Here is a 14,868-nt window from a genome sequence, read left to right as displayed (position 1 = left end):
AAAGGACTGCCCACCACTTTGTCTTCTGACCTCTACCTCCTCCATTATTACCACATCCTCTCCCCAAGTCTGGTCCCAGCTGTGCTGTAGACCCCACCACCCACACCTCTAACCCTGCACACATCTGCCCATGTCTGGCCCACACAAGATTTTACTAAATAAAGTATGTTTTGTTTCTGTGCCTTTGCTTTTGCTGGGGATGGAGTTCCCTGCCTGGCTAGAGGAGGAGACCGGTGGATGCAAGTCAATGATGATCTCTTGTCCCAGATCCTTTCCTGGCTTTGACCCCATGGTGTAAAAAAGGTTCTTCACTGGGCAGGACCTGAAGCAGACCTTGGCCTGACACCTCAGGGGAGTCAAGTGTACAAAGCAAAGGAAACCTGATTACAAGATCTCTTTTTATTCCAGATTCCAGACTTGAGGGCAGAGCTGGGGAACTGACAGGCTGGCTGGTCCCAAAGGGCCTATTTATGCAGGTGAAGTTTGGGCCAAAATGAACCAAGCAGGGAGAGCACAATCTCCTTTATTTTGGAGACAAGGAGATGCTGTCCTTTGTTCCTGGGGCAGGGGGCAGGGCTCAGAGGAAGAAAGGTCAGTCTATGTCCTGGACAACAGAAGAAAACAAGGGAGACAAGGTGGTCTGGCGCACCAACACCTTTGGCCCCATTTCGACCCCACTAAGGGTCATTTCAGCCAGACCAGCCGAGAACATCTGTAACGCCAGGTCTGGCTCCAGCTGTGCAGAAATAGGCTCCCACAAGGGAAGGGGTGGTTAGAAGCAAGGGTGCAATCAGTCTGAAGGTGCAGACGCCTGAAGGAAGCCTTTTCCTCACACGTAGTCCCTCTTGTCCAGCCCCGACACGCCTGAGCGGGAAGGGATGGAGTAGCCCAGCCTAGGTCCACGGGGCCGCTCAAACTGGGGTGGGGGGCATGTGCAGCAGAGGAGCCCCCCACCCAGCATGAGCAGTGCAGCTGCAGCCCAGCCCAGGTAGAGAGAAGCCCCCAGCTCCCGCTTGAGGGCCTCAGCCACCAGGGGGTTGTAGAAATCCTGGATGATGGCGTGGGCCGTCCAGCAGACCGGGATGAGCACCAGGATGCCTGCGAGGAGCAGGAGGACTCCAGCAGTGAGCACAATGCGGGCCTTGGCACCTTCGTCCTCCACACACGTAGTACACTGGGCGCCAGTGATGGCCACCAGCAGGCCAAGCAGGGCCAGCAGGAGGGCTACGACACAGAGGGCACGCGCGGCCTGCAGGTCCTGGGGCAGTGCCAGCAGCGAGTCATACACCTTGCACTGCATCTGGCCAGTGCTCTGCACCACGCAGGACATCCACAGCCCCTCCCACACCACCTGGGCCACCACGATGCTGTTGCCGATGAAAGCGGTCACCTTCCACAGGGGCAGGGCGCAGGAAACCAGGGTCCCCAACCATCCCAGCACAGCCAGGGTCATGCCCAGGAGTTCAAGACCAGTTGAAGCCATCTGCCCCTCAGTCAGGTCTCCCCAGCCCCAAGCAGTCTGGTTGACTCACAGAGAGGACCAGACGAGTCAGGTGGGTGGGTCTCAGTGCCCAGGGAGAGGGGAGAATGAATCGAAGCCTCTAGGTCAGGACAGTCCTCACATCTGTAGGCCTCTTGCAGGTGTCAGATCCTCACGGAACAAAAGCCAGTCTCTGTCCCACTTAGCTGAGGGGTTTTTGTCCCCTTGGTGGCCTATCGCCCCTCAGACTCCTGCAGTCTGGTGAGGCCAAGCTCACCCAGCTCGATGCTTCCTCTCCCAGCTGGCGCAGGTTCCTTCAGAGTAGCACCAGCCAAGGTGCCACCTGGGGCCTCTGCCGGTCTTGGCTGCAGGCGGGGTTTTAAGGACCGAGCAGGGGAGGAGCAGAGCCAAGGGCTGGGAGGCCTTGATTGGGCCGTGGGACCTGAGGGTTGAGGAGGAGGAGAGCTGGAGGTGCATGGGAGGGGCGGTAGGGGAGCCTCAGGGCCAGTGGGAGGGGGTCTACCTAGACCTGGCGGCCTGGGGAGGAAGAACAACTCTGCTTTGGAGCTCAGGGACCAGGAATGAGAAGACTGGGTGGGGCAAGTTGAAGAATAGGGGAGATGGGGTGCCAAGGTAACTGGCTAGGGACAGAGGAATAGGCAAAGGGAGTCTCAGCCTGCCCTCTGAGCCTGCCCACTCCCATGCCACCTTTGTCATCCCCCTGCCTCATTTCATGATGCAAATGTGCCCCTCCTCCCCGAGTATCGAACCCCCTCTCGGTCCCCCTACCCGCCCAAGATTCTCCGGAATCTGATCTGCCTTCCGTCTCAGCCCAGTGGCCCTGGTGGCTCCCGGGGGAGGGGCCCCGCCTGCGCGGTTCCCTGGGCAACAGGTGCCTGGCGCCCAGCTCAGGTGGCATTGCCCTGACAACGGCCTAGAAAACTACTCGCCTTCTATCTCAGCTCAGGTGTGCCTGCCCCACCCCCACTGCCGAATCTGGGGGGCTGAGCTGAGCTGCTGAAAGCCTCCAGAGACCAGGGGACAAAGAGGAGCCTGCTGGGGAGGCGAGCAGGGGTGAGGTGGGGCGCACAGGCCGAGCAAGAAAGGGCAGGCAGCCCAGGACAGGGTGCAGCCAGTCAGGCCTCCCTGGGGGAGACACCTGGAGGATTCTGGTATCCCTGAGCCACACCTTCCAGTCGGCAGGAAAGAGCCCTGGGAGCCTCCTCATTGGGGGCAGCCTGAGAGTCGCACAGACCTCTGCTCAAATTCTGACCCCTACCAGGAATGCGTCATGGAGAGTCAACTCCTTAACCTCCTTGCATCAAAGACCCCATTGTGGGAAGTTCAGGAATTCCCTCAAGCCCTTCTCTGGGGACAAAGAATCCCTGAGGACTATTATTATTTTTACTTATTGGTATTGGAGACTGAACCCAGGAGCACTTTACCTCTGAGCTACAACCTGGACTATTTTTTGAGATAGGCTCACACTAGATTGCTGAGAGTCTTGCTAAGTTGCTGAGACTGGTCTTGAACATGTGATCCTCTTGCTCCAGCCTCCCATCAGTTTCTGGATCACTGGAATTACAGGTGTCAGCCACCATCTATAATTATCTGAAAAGGGAGCATTCATAGGATTTCCAAAGATGTGTGTGGATTCTGAAAAATGCAGAGTGGGCCCTCATCCTGGACAGTCTCTCACCTCCATTTCTCCTCCCAAGAAAGAGAGGACTGGGGGTGAGGCTGGAACTGACCTAGCCACAGACACCAGAAACTGGTAAGGGCAGTACTGGGAGGTGCCCCTTCTGCACACCTGGTGTCAGGGAGGTTGGGCCTTCAGTGCTTTGAATTTGAAGAGACTTTATTTATAGAGGGTTCTAGCTTCCAGGTTGTTTGGGACTAGAACCCAGGAGCAGGAACCTTCCTTCTGGGTATGAATTTTAGCACTTTTTGGAGGAGAGGTTTATGTTTACATCAGATTGACAAAGGGGTTTGTGATCTCCAAAAGCTTGAGAACCTCCCCATACGAAAAAAAATAAAAAAGGAGACAGAGACCAGTGTCTGTGCCTCCCCACAGGAGGCAGGCCCTCTGGGATGAGGGGCTGGTCTAGAGCTCTAGACCAGAGGAGGTAGGAGGTGCCTTTTTCACAGTGGCAGGGGTGGGGTGGGAACCCACAACAGTGGATTAGACCATGGCTGGTCTCTAGCCCTCCAGTGATGGTGTTGGGTTCTTCCAGGTCATCCAGCCCCTGGGGCTTGTATATCTCAAGGATGAGGGGCTGGTGGAAAGAATGACAAATAGAGACAAGCCTGACTGTGAGCTCCCTCTGTGGCCTTCAGGGGCTGCCAGGAATCCAGCCACACAGGTTTGGGCAGTTGTCAGGTGGCAGCAGCAAGCTTGGGTATCCAGAGGGCCCACGGACAGGACCCTACCCTAGGCAGCTCCAAATAGGGGGTTTCCTCTTCCCCAGGCCCAGAAAAAAAAAAAAAACCCTCTTGCCTTAGGTCTCAGGTGCCCAACTCACCCAGTTGACCTGGGACATTCCAGTTTGAGTATCCCCAGTTTGATTGGGAGAGCCGGGTCCTGGGCTGTACACCTGCCTTGGGTTGCCCCCCTTTCTTTCTTGTCCTAGGCAGTTGTGTGCCCCCTCCCCAACAGGCTTTTTACCCCCTGGGCAGTTTGAGTATTTAGCCCAGCTTTCCAAAAAAATTAGGATAGTTGTTTACACTACAATTAGCCTTGACTCAGTGGCCCAGGAGTTCCTGGGTAACTCTAAGCCTATAACATCATAACTGGCTGGGGGGCTGCACATACCCAGTAAGCTGAGCCTGGACACCCCCAGGAAGGCCCCCTGCCTTCTTTGGCTCAATGTCTGTACAGGAAGCCAAGCAGAGTGCTACACTGCCAGGAACCAGCCAGCCCCAGAGGGATACACACTGTAGGACTTAGGTACCTCCCCAGTGATCAGTGCCTGCCAGGCTTGCCCACTGGTGGCCCAGTTAGCTCAGTCACCTTCCACCCAAGTCTCACATCTCACATGTCTCCCCGCCGCCCCCCCCCTCCATGTGGATGGAGTTGGATCCTGGGAACCGAAGGGTTAAATTGGGAGTCTACTCAGGGACTGACAGGGGCTGGAATGTCATTGATATGGAGAGCTTGGGCCTGCTCAGCAAAGTTACCATCTAAAAAGGCACTTTAACATATCCACAGGAATCCCTGCCCTGCCTCACCCAAGCAGGAAAGAGAAGGGGGAGGGAAACTTATAATGTACTGCTCCGGGAAGAAACCAAGGCTGGGGCCTCAGCCTCCCTCCTTCAGCCCAGCCCTGTACTGCAGTGATAAAATGACTTTGTCTTGGTTCCCTCTGGGAGCGACAGAGAGGATCAGGTGGACAGAAGCAGCTCAAGCTCAGCTTTGGTAGGGCAAAAGGGGGCCAAAGCTGGGGAAGGGGACTGTGTAAGTAATAAGTAGCCTTGTGTGGCACAATAAGAGTCCCCAGGGCAGCTCCACCCCCTGCCAGTTTGAGGAACTGATTTCTTGGTGGAGAAGCCAGTCCCTAACCTGTAAGTGCAGAGGAAGCCTGAAGGCCTGGTAATTCTCAGCAGCTCAGAGGAAGAACCAGCCCAGAGTGCTGGGGAACCTTGGCCAAGCTTACACTCAGGAACGAGGACAAGCTTGAAGCAGCCCAGGTCGACTTCAGAGCCAGCTCCCTCAGGGGAGGGGCAGGGCTCAGGGTGCCCCTCCTGACCACAGTGGGCAGGGGCTCTTCCCAGTGAGCCTCCCCAACACCCATTCCTCTAGAGCCTGCCATTCCCTCCTTCCAGAAAGGAACTGCAGCTAGACCTGATTATGCCATAGACGGGATCAGAACAGGGACAAGTGGTATATGAGCCCTCGGGCCTTGATTAACGATCTGTTATTGTTATACTGAAGTTTCCTACTCCCTGCTTTTTTTTGGGGGGCGGGGTGTACCAGGGATCAAACTCAGGGTTACTCCACCACTGAGCCACATGTCCAGCCCTATTTTGTATTTTGTTTAGAGGCAGGGTCTCACAGAGTTGCTTGGTGCCTCACTTTTGCTGAAATTGTGAAATTGGCTATTTTTTTTTTTTTGGTAATTCTAATTTGTTATACATGACAGCAGAATGCATTTCAATTCATAGTACACATATAAAGCACATCTTTATTCATCTCTGGTTGTACACAAAAGTAGAGTCATGCCATTCATGTCTTCATGCACATACTTAAGGTAATGAGGTCCATTTCATTCCACTGTCTTTCTTACTCCCATTTCCCCTTCCTCCCCTTTGCCCTATCTAAAGTTCCTCCATTCCTCCCATGCTCCCACCCACCCCTGCCTAAGCCCATCCCCAATATGGAAGCATATTGGGGATATATGCATCCTCATATCAGAGAAAACATTCAGCATTTGTTTTTTTGGGGATTGGCTTCCCTCACTTAGCATAATATTCTCCAACTCCATCAATTTACCTGCAAATGCCATGATTTTATTCTCTTTCAATGCTGAATTCCATTATATATATATATATCACATTTTCTTTATCCATTCATCTACTGAAGGACATCTAGGTTGGTTCCACAATTTAGCTATTGTGAATGTGCTGCATCCGTGTGGCTGCATCACTGTTGTATGCTGTTTTTAAGTCCTTTGAGTATAAACCCAGGAGTGGGATAACTGGGTCAAATGACTTTTCCATTCCAAGTTTTCCAAGGAATCTCCATGCTGCTTTCCATATTGGTTGCACCAATTTGCAGTCCCACCAGCAATGTATAAGTGCCTTTTCCCCCTCATCCTCAGAGATTGGCTATTCTTTTATTTATTTATTTATTTATTTTCATTTTTTATTTTTAGTTGTCAATTGACCTTTATTTTAATTATTTATATGCGGTGCTAGGAATCCAACCCAGGGCCTCACCCATGCTAGGTAAGTGCTCTACAACTGAGCCACAACCCCAGCCCAGGTTGGCTATTCTTAATCAAATCAACTATAATCAGTAGGATGATGCCAGAAAATATTACAAGAGCCAGGCACAGTGGCACACACCTGCAATCCCAACCACTAGGGAGGCTGAGCAAAAGGATCACAAGTTCAAGGCCAGCCTCAGAAACTTAGTGAGGCCCTAAGGAAGTTAGTGTCACCTATCTCAAAATAAAAAACAGATGGATGTGTGGCCCACTGGTTAAAGGGCCCTGGGTTCAGTCCTGGGCACTTAAAAAAAAATACACACACACACACACACACACACACACATCACGTGAGCCACACCTGGTGGCCACACCTATAATTCCAGAGACTTGGGAGGCTGAGGCAGAATGAAAAGTTAGAGGCCAGCCTCAGCCATTTAGTAAAACCCTACCTCAAAATAAAAAATATTAAAAGGATAGGATATAACTCAGTGGTAGAACCCCTCTGAGTTCAATCCCCAATATAACAAAAAGGGATGGGGGTGCTGGAACTGTAACTCAGTGATGCATGCTTGCCTAGAATGTGCTAGATCCCAGTTCCATCCCCAGCACCACTTAACTCCTTAAAGAAATTACTGTAATCCCAGCGGCTCAGGAGGCTGAGACAGGAAGACCGCAAGTTCAAAGCCAGCCTCAGCAACAGGGAGGTGCTAAGCAACTCAGTGAGACCTTGTCTCTAATAAAATACAAAATTGGTTTGTGGCTCAGTGGTTGAGTGCCCCTGAGTTCAATCCCTGGTTTCTCTCCCACCCCCAAAAAAGAAAATACCAAGCCTGGCACCAAGGGATGGTTAATCCCAGAAATTTAGGAGGATCACAAGTTGCAGGCCAGCCTCAGCAAGTTAGTGAGGCCCTAAGCAACTTAGTGAGACTGTATCTCAAAATAAAAAGGGCTGGGGATGTGGCTCAAGATAAAGCATCCCTGGGTTCAATCCCCAGTACCCATAACAAAACAAAACAAAACAAACAAAAACAAAGATAAAAGCTTTGCCTTGTATATTCATGTTCACTGGACTCAAGTACCTGCTTTTACTGGCACTGTGGAAAGTTCCCTTCTCCACTATCAATTACCTGGAAAGCACCCTACCCCCAGCCTCTGGTTCACTCTCTCCTGGCCTTAGCCCCTAGTGTGGGAACCACCATTGCTCTAGTCTGCCCCAGGACCTCACTGGGCAGTCACAACTGCCCGACCTTAGATAACTCAAGGCTTAAAGGAACAGAAGTGCGGCTCTGCCTACCTCCAGGGCCACCTCAGGCATTTTCTGAGTGAGCACCCCTACATTTTGGATATAGGGACTGACCTGGACAAGACTTTTGTCAGGCACATAAGGGCAGTTTCACTTGTAAACCTGAACAGACACAGTTGAATGGGTAACAATTAACTTTATTATCAGTGGTGATTGTTTTCCTTCAACCAGCAGTAGGTATGACTCCCAAGCTTTGAGGGTGGGGTCCCCACAGTGCTGTCTTTAAAGGAAGGTATTCACTGTCTCTGATGTCCATTTCTTAGTTGAGGGGAGGGCTACACAATATAAAGTGGAGACGCAGCAAGTTAACAGAATGGGAACTTGGCCATAATTCAGAGGAGAAAGACAGTCACTTTGTTTTTTTCTGTTGCCAGTAAGAGCTTTATCCAGAGCACCACTGGCTCCTGCCCAAGGGCTCCAGAGGCACCCAGTGCCCTGGCCAGTAAGTGACAAGACCTTGAAGTTATGGGAAGACAGGTAGGGAAGTGGGCCAGCCCAACAGGGGAGAGGACACTGCCAGTATAGACTGCATGGTGGATCCACAACAAAATGTGGAACCTGAGCTGGGCGCCATGGCGCATACCTGTAATCCCAGTGGCTTGGGAGGCTGAGACAGGAGGATGCCCAGTTCAAAGCCAGCCTCAGCAAAAGTGAGGCATTAAGCAACACAGTGAGACCCTGTCTCTAAATAAAATACAAACTAGGTCTGGGGGTGTGGCTCAGTGGTCCAGTGCCCCTGAGTTCAACCCCCAGTACCAAAAAAAAGGAAGCAGGGAATGCCACCTTTTCTAATAAAAGGATCTTTGCAAATGCAATTACAAGAAGGATCTCAAGATGAGATTAATGGATTGAGTGTGGGCCCCTGCATCCAAGCTTCCAAGGAAAGATGTCCTTATAAGAGGAAAACAGGGAGATGTGAGACAGGCACAAAGAAGCTTGTGAGGGAGCAGAGACTGGAGTGAAGAGGCCCAAGCCAAGGAGGGCCCAGAGCCACCAGAAGCTGGGAAAAGCAAGAAGAATCCTTCCCTAGTGCCTTCAGAGGGAGAGAGGCCCTGCCAAGGCCTTTATCTGGGATTTTTGGCCTCCAGAACTGAAAGCAAATTTCTGCAGACTTGGGCCACTCAATTTGTGGTGTTATCACAGACACGGGAACCTAATGCACTACCCTTCTTGCTGGTGAGTTCTGGGCTCTAACAAGTCCCTCAAAGTCAAGATCAGCTTCCTGTTACCACTGCTGTGCTGCTGTCAAGAAGCCAGTGGAGATGAGCCGCCTGGGTGGTTACCTGAGCCTCTGCCACCTGTGGAACAAAGAACTTCATTGAATTGCACTGCCTGTACAGAAACTGGCCAGATGGGGGTGGAAGGCCAGTAAGGCTGGAGAGACTACAGGAGTTTCCTCTCAGGACTCAGCCTGGAGCTCTCCAGTCCCCTGAGGATGACTTCACAGCCCTTGTATGTGATCCTCCTGCCCAGTATCGATTGTCCATCATCAAGGCTAGAGGTCAGCAGGACCCCTGGATCTATTTCAGAAAAAGTATGACTAAGACCTGGGAGGATCAGAATTTCCAAGGGTAAACAGAGGAGGGCCTCAGCCATGGCATCCTGACCCCTTATCAGGAAAAAATGATTAATTTTGGACATGGATTGAAGCATTCAAACTTGTCTTCATCCCTTCATCCCCATTTCCTTCCCCATGAGCAGCAGTCCTGCTTGCTGCCTGAACACCAGCCAGTTATCAGCACTGGGATGAGTTACATTCTCAAATAACCTTGCAAGAGGCTTCAGGGCTGGAGAGAAAGATGGAAGAAAGCCCCCAATTTACTTAAAAGGACTTTATGGTCAGACTTAAACGCTTTTCTTCCCCAAACCTAGGCTACTGCCCTGATACCCTTCTTTGGTCCCCAGTCCGGGCTCTGACTCACGCCTTCTGAATCTGCCCTTGTCTAGGCAAGGCTGTCCACTCACCTGTCCGCTGGCCCTGCGGCCCGCGGCCTCGGGAGGGTCAGTCAGAAAGGCGGTGACAGGAAAAAGTGCGGTGGTGGGGGCGGAGGGAAGACTGGCAGCGGCCAGGGGTCGCGGGGCGTGGGCGGCGCCAGCAGGTTGAAAGGCGAGGGTCGAGCAGGCAGCGGCGGTAGTGGCTGCTGCTGCGGCTCGTCTAACAGGGGCGGACGGCCGCGCGCGCCCACCGGCCCCGGCGCGGTGGCCATCGCGGCCTCGGGCAGCGGAGGTAGCGGCAGGTGCGCGGGCGGCGGCGCGGGCGCGGGCAGGCGCGGCAAGTCTTGCAGGGCGAGCGCCGCGGCGGGTAGCGCCGGCGCGCAGGCCTCCGGCGGCAGCTCCGGCAGCGTCAAGTGGTCTCCGGGGCCCCAGGGCGCTAGAGGCTCGGGTCGCAGCGGGAGTGCGGGCAGCGGTGGCAGCTCAGCCCGGGCGAGGGCCGAGGGCGGAGGGGCACTGGAGCTGAAGCCGGGCGGCAGGCCCGGTAGCGGTGGGTGCGGCAGGGATAGCGCAGGCGGCGGTGTAGGTGGCAGCGACGCGCGAGCACTGCCCAGCCGGGAGTGAACGCGGCCGCGGACGAGCCGCGGGTGCGAGCGGGAGCGGGGCAGCCGCGCCGCCAGCTTGGCTGCTGCAGTCGCCCAGGATCTGGCCCTCCCGCTGTAGCCTCGAACCCCGGGACCCTGGCCCGGCGCCGCGCAGAGGTCTGCCCAGGGAATCCGAGGGGCCGCCGCGCTCTATCCAATCAGAGGCCGGTGCGCTAGCTGCGCCCAGCATCTCTTCCACTAGCTGACTCAAACTGTGCTTGGCAGCCAATCAGAGGCTCAGAGCACTCCATCAAGTTCTATTTCCCGCCTTCCCGTAATCCATCCAATCATCGTGTCCCGTGGTGCCGCAGTCTCCGTCCCCATCCCTGAGACCTGGCCCTGCATATGCTCATTGGGCGCCCCCACCTGGCCTGAGGATTCGCTGAGCCACTGCAACCCACAGGTTGCATTCCCTGCTCATCAGCTGTGGCCAATTTGTAGAGTGTATGGTTCTGTTTTTTATTCACAGTGACTCCAGAATGATACTTCTGGGTGGGTGCGTGGGTCAAGGTCTATGTAGATTTTCATTCAGTTAGTTTACAGAAAGACCATGATTCAAATGCAGAGTTCAGTGACAGGACTTAGCATTTGAGTTAAAAATTAATGTTAAGATGGATGAGACTCTGGTAGCTCCAGGAATAAAGGAGAACATGGTCAATCTATTCAAAGTTAGAATGTATAACCGGGCACAGTGGTGCACGCCTGTAATCCCAATGGCTCTGGAGGCTGAGACAGGAGAATAGTGAGTTCAGAATCAGTAACTTAGTGAGGTCTTAAGCAACTCAGCGAGACTCTGTCTCTAAATAAAATACAAAAAAATGTCTGGGGATGTGGATCAGTGGTTAAGTGCCCCTGGGTTCAAGGTTCAATCTCTTGATTTTTATATATATATATATATATATATATATATATATATATATATATATATATATATATATATATATATAATTATTATTATTATTAGAAGAAGATTTCTAGGTTTTAAAGTTATATCACCCAGCTGGAGATGTAGCTCAGTGGTAGTACTTGCCTAATATGCATGAGGCCCTGGGTTTGATTTGATCCTGAGAAAGAAGGCTTGAGGAGAGGGTGGCTATCATACTGCCCTCACTGAAACAGTTTGCTTAGTGGCACTGTGAGCAGGTGGTATCAACCTCTTCCCCAGAACTGCAAGCCTTGGAATGTGGTTCATTCTATATTTTGGGGCAGGAAAAGACAAGATTATTTGAATATTTTACAAATTCACTGTTAGTGACTAAAATACCTAACCAGAACAACTCAGAGGAAGAAAAAGTGTTTTGGGTTTACAGTTTCCAAGGTCTCAGTCCATGGTCACCAACTCCATTGCTCTGGGCCTGATCTGAGGTAGATCATAATGGCCGAAGGGCATGGCAGCTGAGAGCTGTTCAGCTCAAGATAGCCAGAGAGCAAAGAGGGAGTGGGAGCAGTTAGGGACAAAATATATAATGCAAGGCAGACCCCACCTGCCTACAGTTAGAACCCAGTAATCCATTCAAATAATTAATCCATCAAATGGAATAATTCACTGAATAAGATATGAATCTCATATTCTAATCACTTCACCTCCTAACGCAGGAGCTTTTGGGAGATACTGCATATCCAAACCATAACAATCATTAATTCGGTGTAAAAAAAAAAAGCCTATGAATTTTTTTAATATATTTATTTTTTAGTTGTAGTTGCACAGAATACCTTTATTTTATTTATTTATTTTTATGTGGTGCTGAGGATCGAACCCAGGGCCTCTCATGTGCTAGATGAGCACTCTATCACTGAGTCAGAGCTCCAGCCTATGAATTTCTAATTGAAAGCCTATGAATTTCAATTAGAGCAAATTGCATGTGCTGGATTTAGAGAAATCAGACTGGAATTCCAAAAATGTTTACAGAAGCTCCTAACTGCTGGTTTATCCAAAACCTGGATAGTTTAGTGAGGTTTGGTCTATGCCTCAATCCTATTATTATAAATTATTCAATTAAAAATGAGCTGAGAGGGGCTGGGTGCCGGGTTTCTGTTCTCGAGACTAAAAGGCTCAGGGGTCACTCTAGTTAAACTGGGCTAACTGGGCTGCACGAAATAACCACACAAGAGACACAAATACCTTTTTATTTGGGGTTGCTGTGAGGGCTCCTTTGACCTTAAGGGTCCGCAGAAAGAGAGAGCGAGAGCTCGCGCTGACCCCTTTTATTGAGGAGAAACTATTCAAATGAGGCAAGGGGTCAGGTTTCAGGGGCTGAGTCTATCTTCATGATGTCCACTGTCAGCAGGTTGACTGACACCTGGGTAGGCCACACCCAAGGGCACAGTAAGAGGAGGGGACACACACAAGGCACTTCCATGGAAGATTCTATCCTAAACAGGGCAAGGGGTTATATTACAAAGGAACAGGTGAGTGCCGCGTCCGGCCAAGGGAGCCGAGTCCGGCGAGGGACGGCGAGGTTAAAAGACACACAGGACACCAAGGTTCTTCATCCAGGAGTCAATAATCTTTATTGTTAACACACCTTTTTTTATACCCCAAGCAGCAGAAGTGGAAAACTACCCAAAAGCAGGAGGGAGGGGGGAGAAATTTAGTTTTAACATCTATTATTGTCAGGTACCGAAACCTCCCTTAACAATAAGTCCATCAGACCAGAAAAGGTCAAGGCATTCCCGTGGGATACATATGTCTCAGACGGATAAGCAGGAACAGAAAAACCGCAAGTTCGCCATGGCCTTGTGAGCTGGCCACACTGGCATGCAGAACAAACTAGTGGAGGTAGGGCTCCAGGGGCCAGGGTGGACCTGTTGCCAACAAGTCCCCCTCTTTTGTTTTTTGTATGCCAGTGGGAATCAAGTAGCCCCTGTCTTAGGTCGTTCACAGCCCTTGCGATGCTTACCCGTCTCTGGGAAGGCCCCGATTCCCTGGCTTAGGTCGCACAGCAAGCGTGAAAGTTGCCCGTCACTGGGTACTACAAGATCAGCTCAAGGTGTTATGACCTATCAAGACATTATTGCGGTGAACGCTTAACCGTCTCCACCCACGGGACCCATGACCGTCACCGCCGAATGGCAGATGTGATTGGACGGAGAGATTAGACAGCAAAGATCCTAGTGCAGGAAGGCAAGAGGGAGAGGTATGCATAGAGAAAAGATATGGCAGGAGTTCTTCTTTTAAGGAGGACACTCATCTTCGGATAGGTCTGAAGTATATCTCAGAGAGGCGATCATCCATCTTTAAGCGTTGATAGTGAACCTGTATTGGCTTAGAGGCTAAGATATTAATTTGATCCTTAATGAATTGTACTATCTTATTTACAATGCAGGGTCCTATTGCCACTACTAGAAGGAGGCCTAACAATGGTCCCAATAAGGGAAGAAGATAAGGCAAAAATCCATTAAGTCCAGTCCAGAGAGGGTTCTCAAATAATTCCCTCCTCCTTTTTTCTAGGTCTTCTTGGAGTTGTTTAATTTTTGTGCGAACTATGCCAGATTTGTTAGCATAAAAACAGCACCTCTCCCCAAGGGCTAAACAAATTCCCCCTTGATTGGCAGTAAGCAAGTCTAAACCCCGCCTGTTCTGAAGAACTACTTCTGCTAGGGAGTCTATCTGGTCTTGTAAGTCTTTAATGGTTCCCGATAGGGTTTGCACATCATCTAGGATGATGTAGGATTGGAACTGTTAAGTAAAGAAAAGGTAGTTTCTAGGATATCTAATGTATTGGCATCTAAATCAGGAAGCTGGGATTTGGGCACTATCAAGGGGTGGTATGTAGGCTTAGGGATCTCCGGCTTTAAAAGCTTAATCACCTGAAGGTGTTTGATAGCATCAGTGGGTCCCCCTCCGTCAGAGATTCGATAGGGGCCTGCATGGGCCAGCAGGAAGGTTTACCCACGACGCCCTCACATCCCGCCTCCGTTAACCGAGTCGTGATGCCTTCCCTTCCCCGGTCACCAAGAAAAGGAATATAATTATAAGTGGTCCCCCATTCTCCACGGGTGTTAGTTAGGATGGCCTCAAAATACTGTTTTCCTTGATTATTAACACAAATTGAGGCCGATGTATAACAGGAGATGTGCATTGCCGGGGTGTAATGACAAGTGGCGGGACAGCTTCCAAGAGTCTCAGTCGGATTAGGGACAACAAGTCCGGGCTTATTAACACATACCCATTTTGGTTGCTTAAATCCTCCGATGTTTTCATTGAGTTCAGCCGCCATATAGGCTACTTTAGTCCCACAATCAATGCTCTGGATATAACCAGAGGGGGCCGAGTGCCGGGGCCCTCCCTTACACTCACAAGGGGCTTCAAAAAGATATTCATGAATATTCCCAGGTGGGGGGTCAAGCCCTCCTTCAGCAAACCTGTCCAGAAGGAATGCCACAAGAGGGGTCCAGCTCATGAGGTGTGTCTCGGCACTCACTTGAAGGGGTGAGAACAACAGCGGCAGGATCAGCCATCTTGGGAACTTCATTTTGTCTTGAATTTTCATTCACCGGTCTGGTGCAGCGCTCCTGGATCCAAATGGGCTTCTCAGTTCCTGGGGGAAAAACACATACAGCTCCCCTCACTCTAGCTAA

At 51.1% G+C, this 14,868-nt stretch overlaps 1 protein-coding gene across 1 annotated transcript; it reads right to left on the bottom strand.

The window, feature by feature from the left end:
* Positions 1-384: 384 nt before the first annotated feature.
* Cldn9 (claudin 9) lies at positions 385-2,189 on the bottom strand. The gene has a single exon (XM_046425668.1). It carries the CDS (start codon positions 1,481-1,483, stop codon positions 830-832), a length of 654 nt encoding a protein of 217 aa, XP_046281624.1. The 5' UTR covers positions 1,484-2,189; the 3' UTR covers positions 385-829.
* Between the last annotated feature and the right edge of the window lie 12,679 nt (positions 2,190-14,868).

Source organism: Marmota monax, unplaced genomic scaffold, assembly GCF_021218885.2.
Source record: "Marmota monax isolate L192 unplaced genomic scaffold, Marmota_monax_Labrador192_F-V1.1 WCK01_AAM20220418_F8-fsc00035, whole genome shotgun sequence".
In the NCBI taxonomy this organism is placed as follows: domain Eukaryota; kingdom Metazoa; phylum Chordata; class Mammalia; order Rodentia; family Sciuridae; genus Marmota; species Marmota monax.
The sequence above is the reverse complement of the archived record's forward strand: the minus strand, read 5'-3'. Positions and strand labels throughout refer to the sequence as shown.

Coding starts and splice junctions, on each gene's coding strand:
- Cldn9 (XM_046425668.1), bottom strand. CDS start 1,483: ATGGCTTCAACTGGTCTTGAACTCCTGGGCATGACCCTGGCTGTGCTG.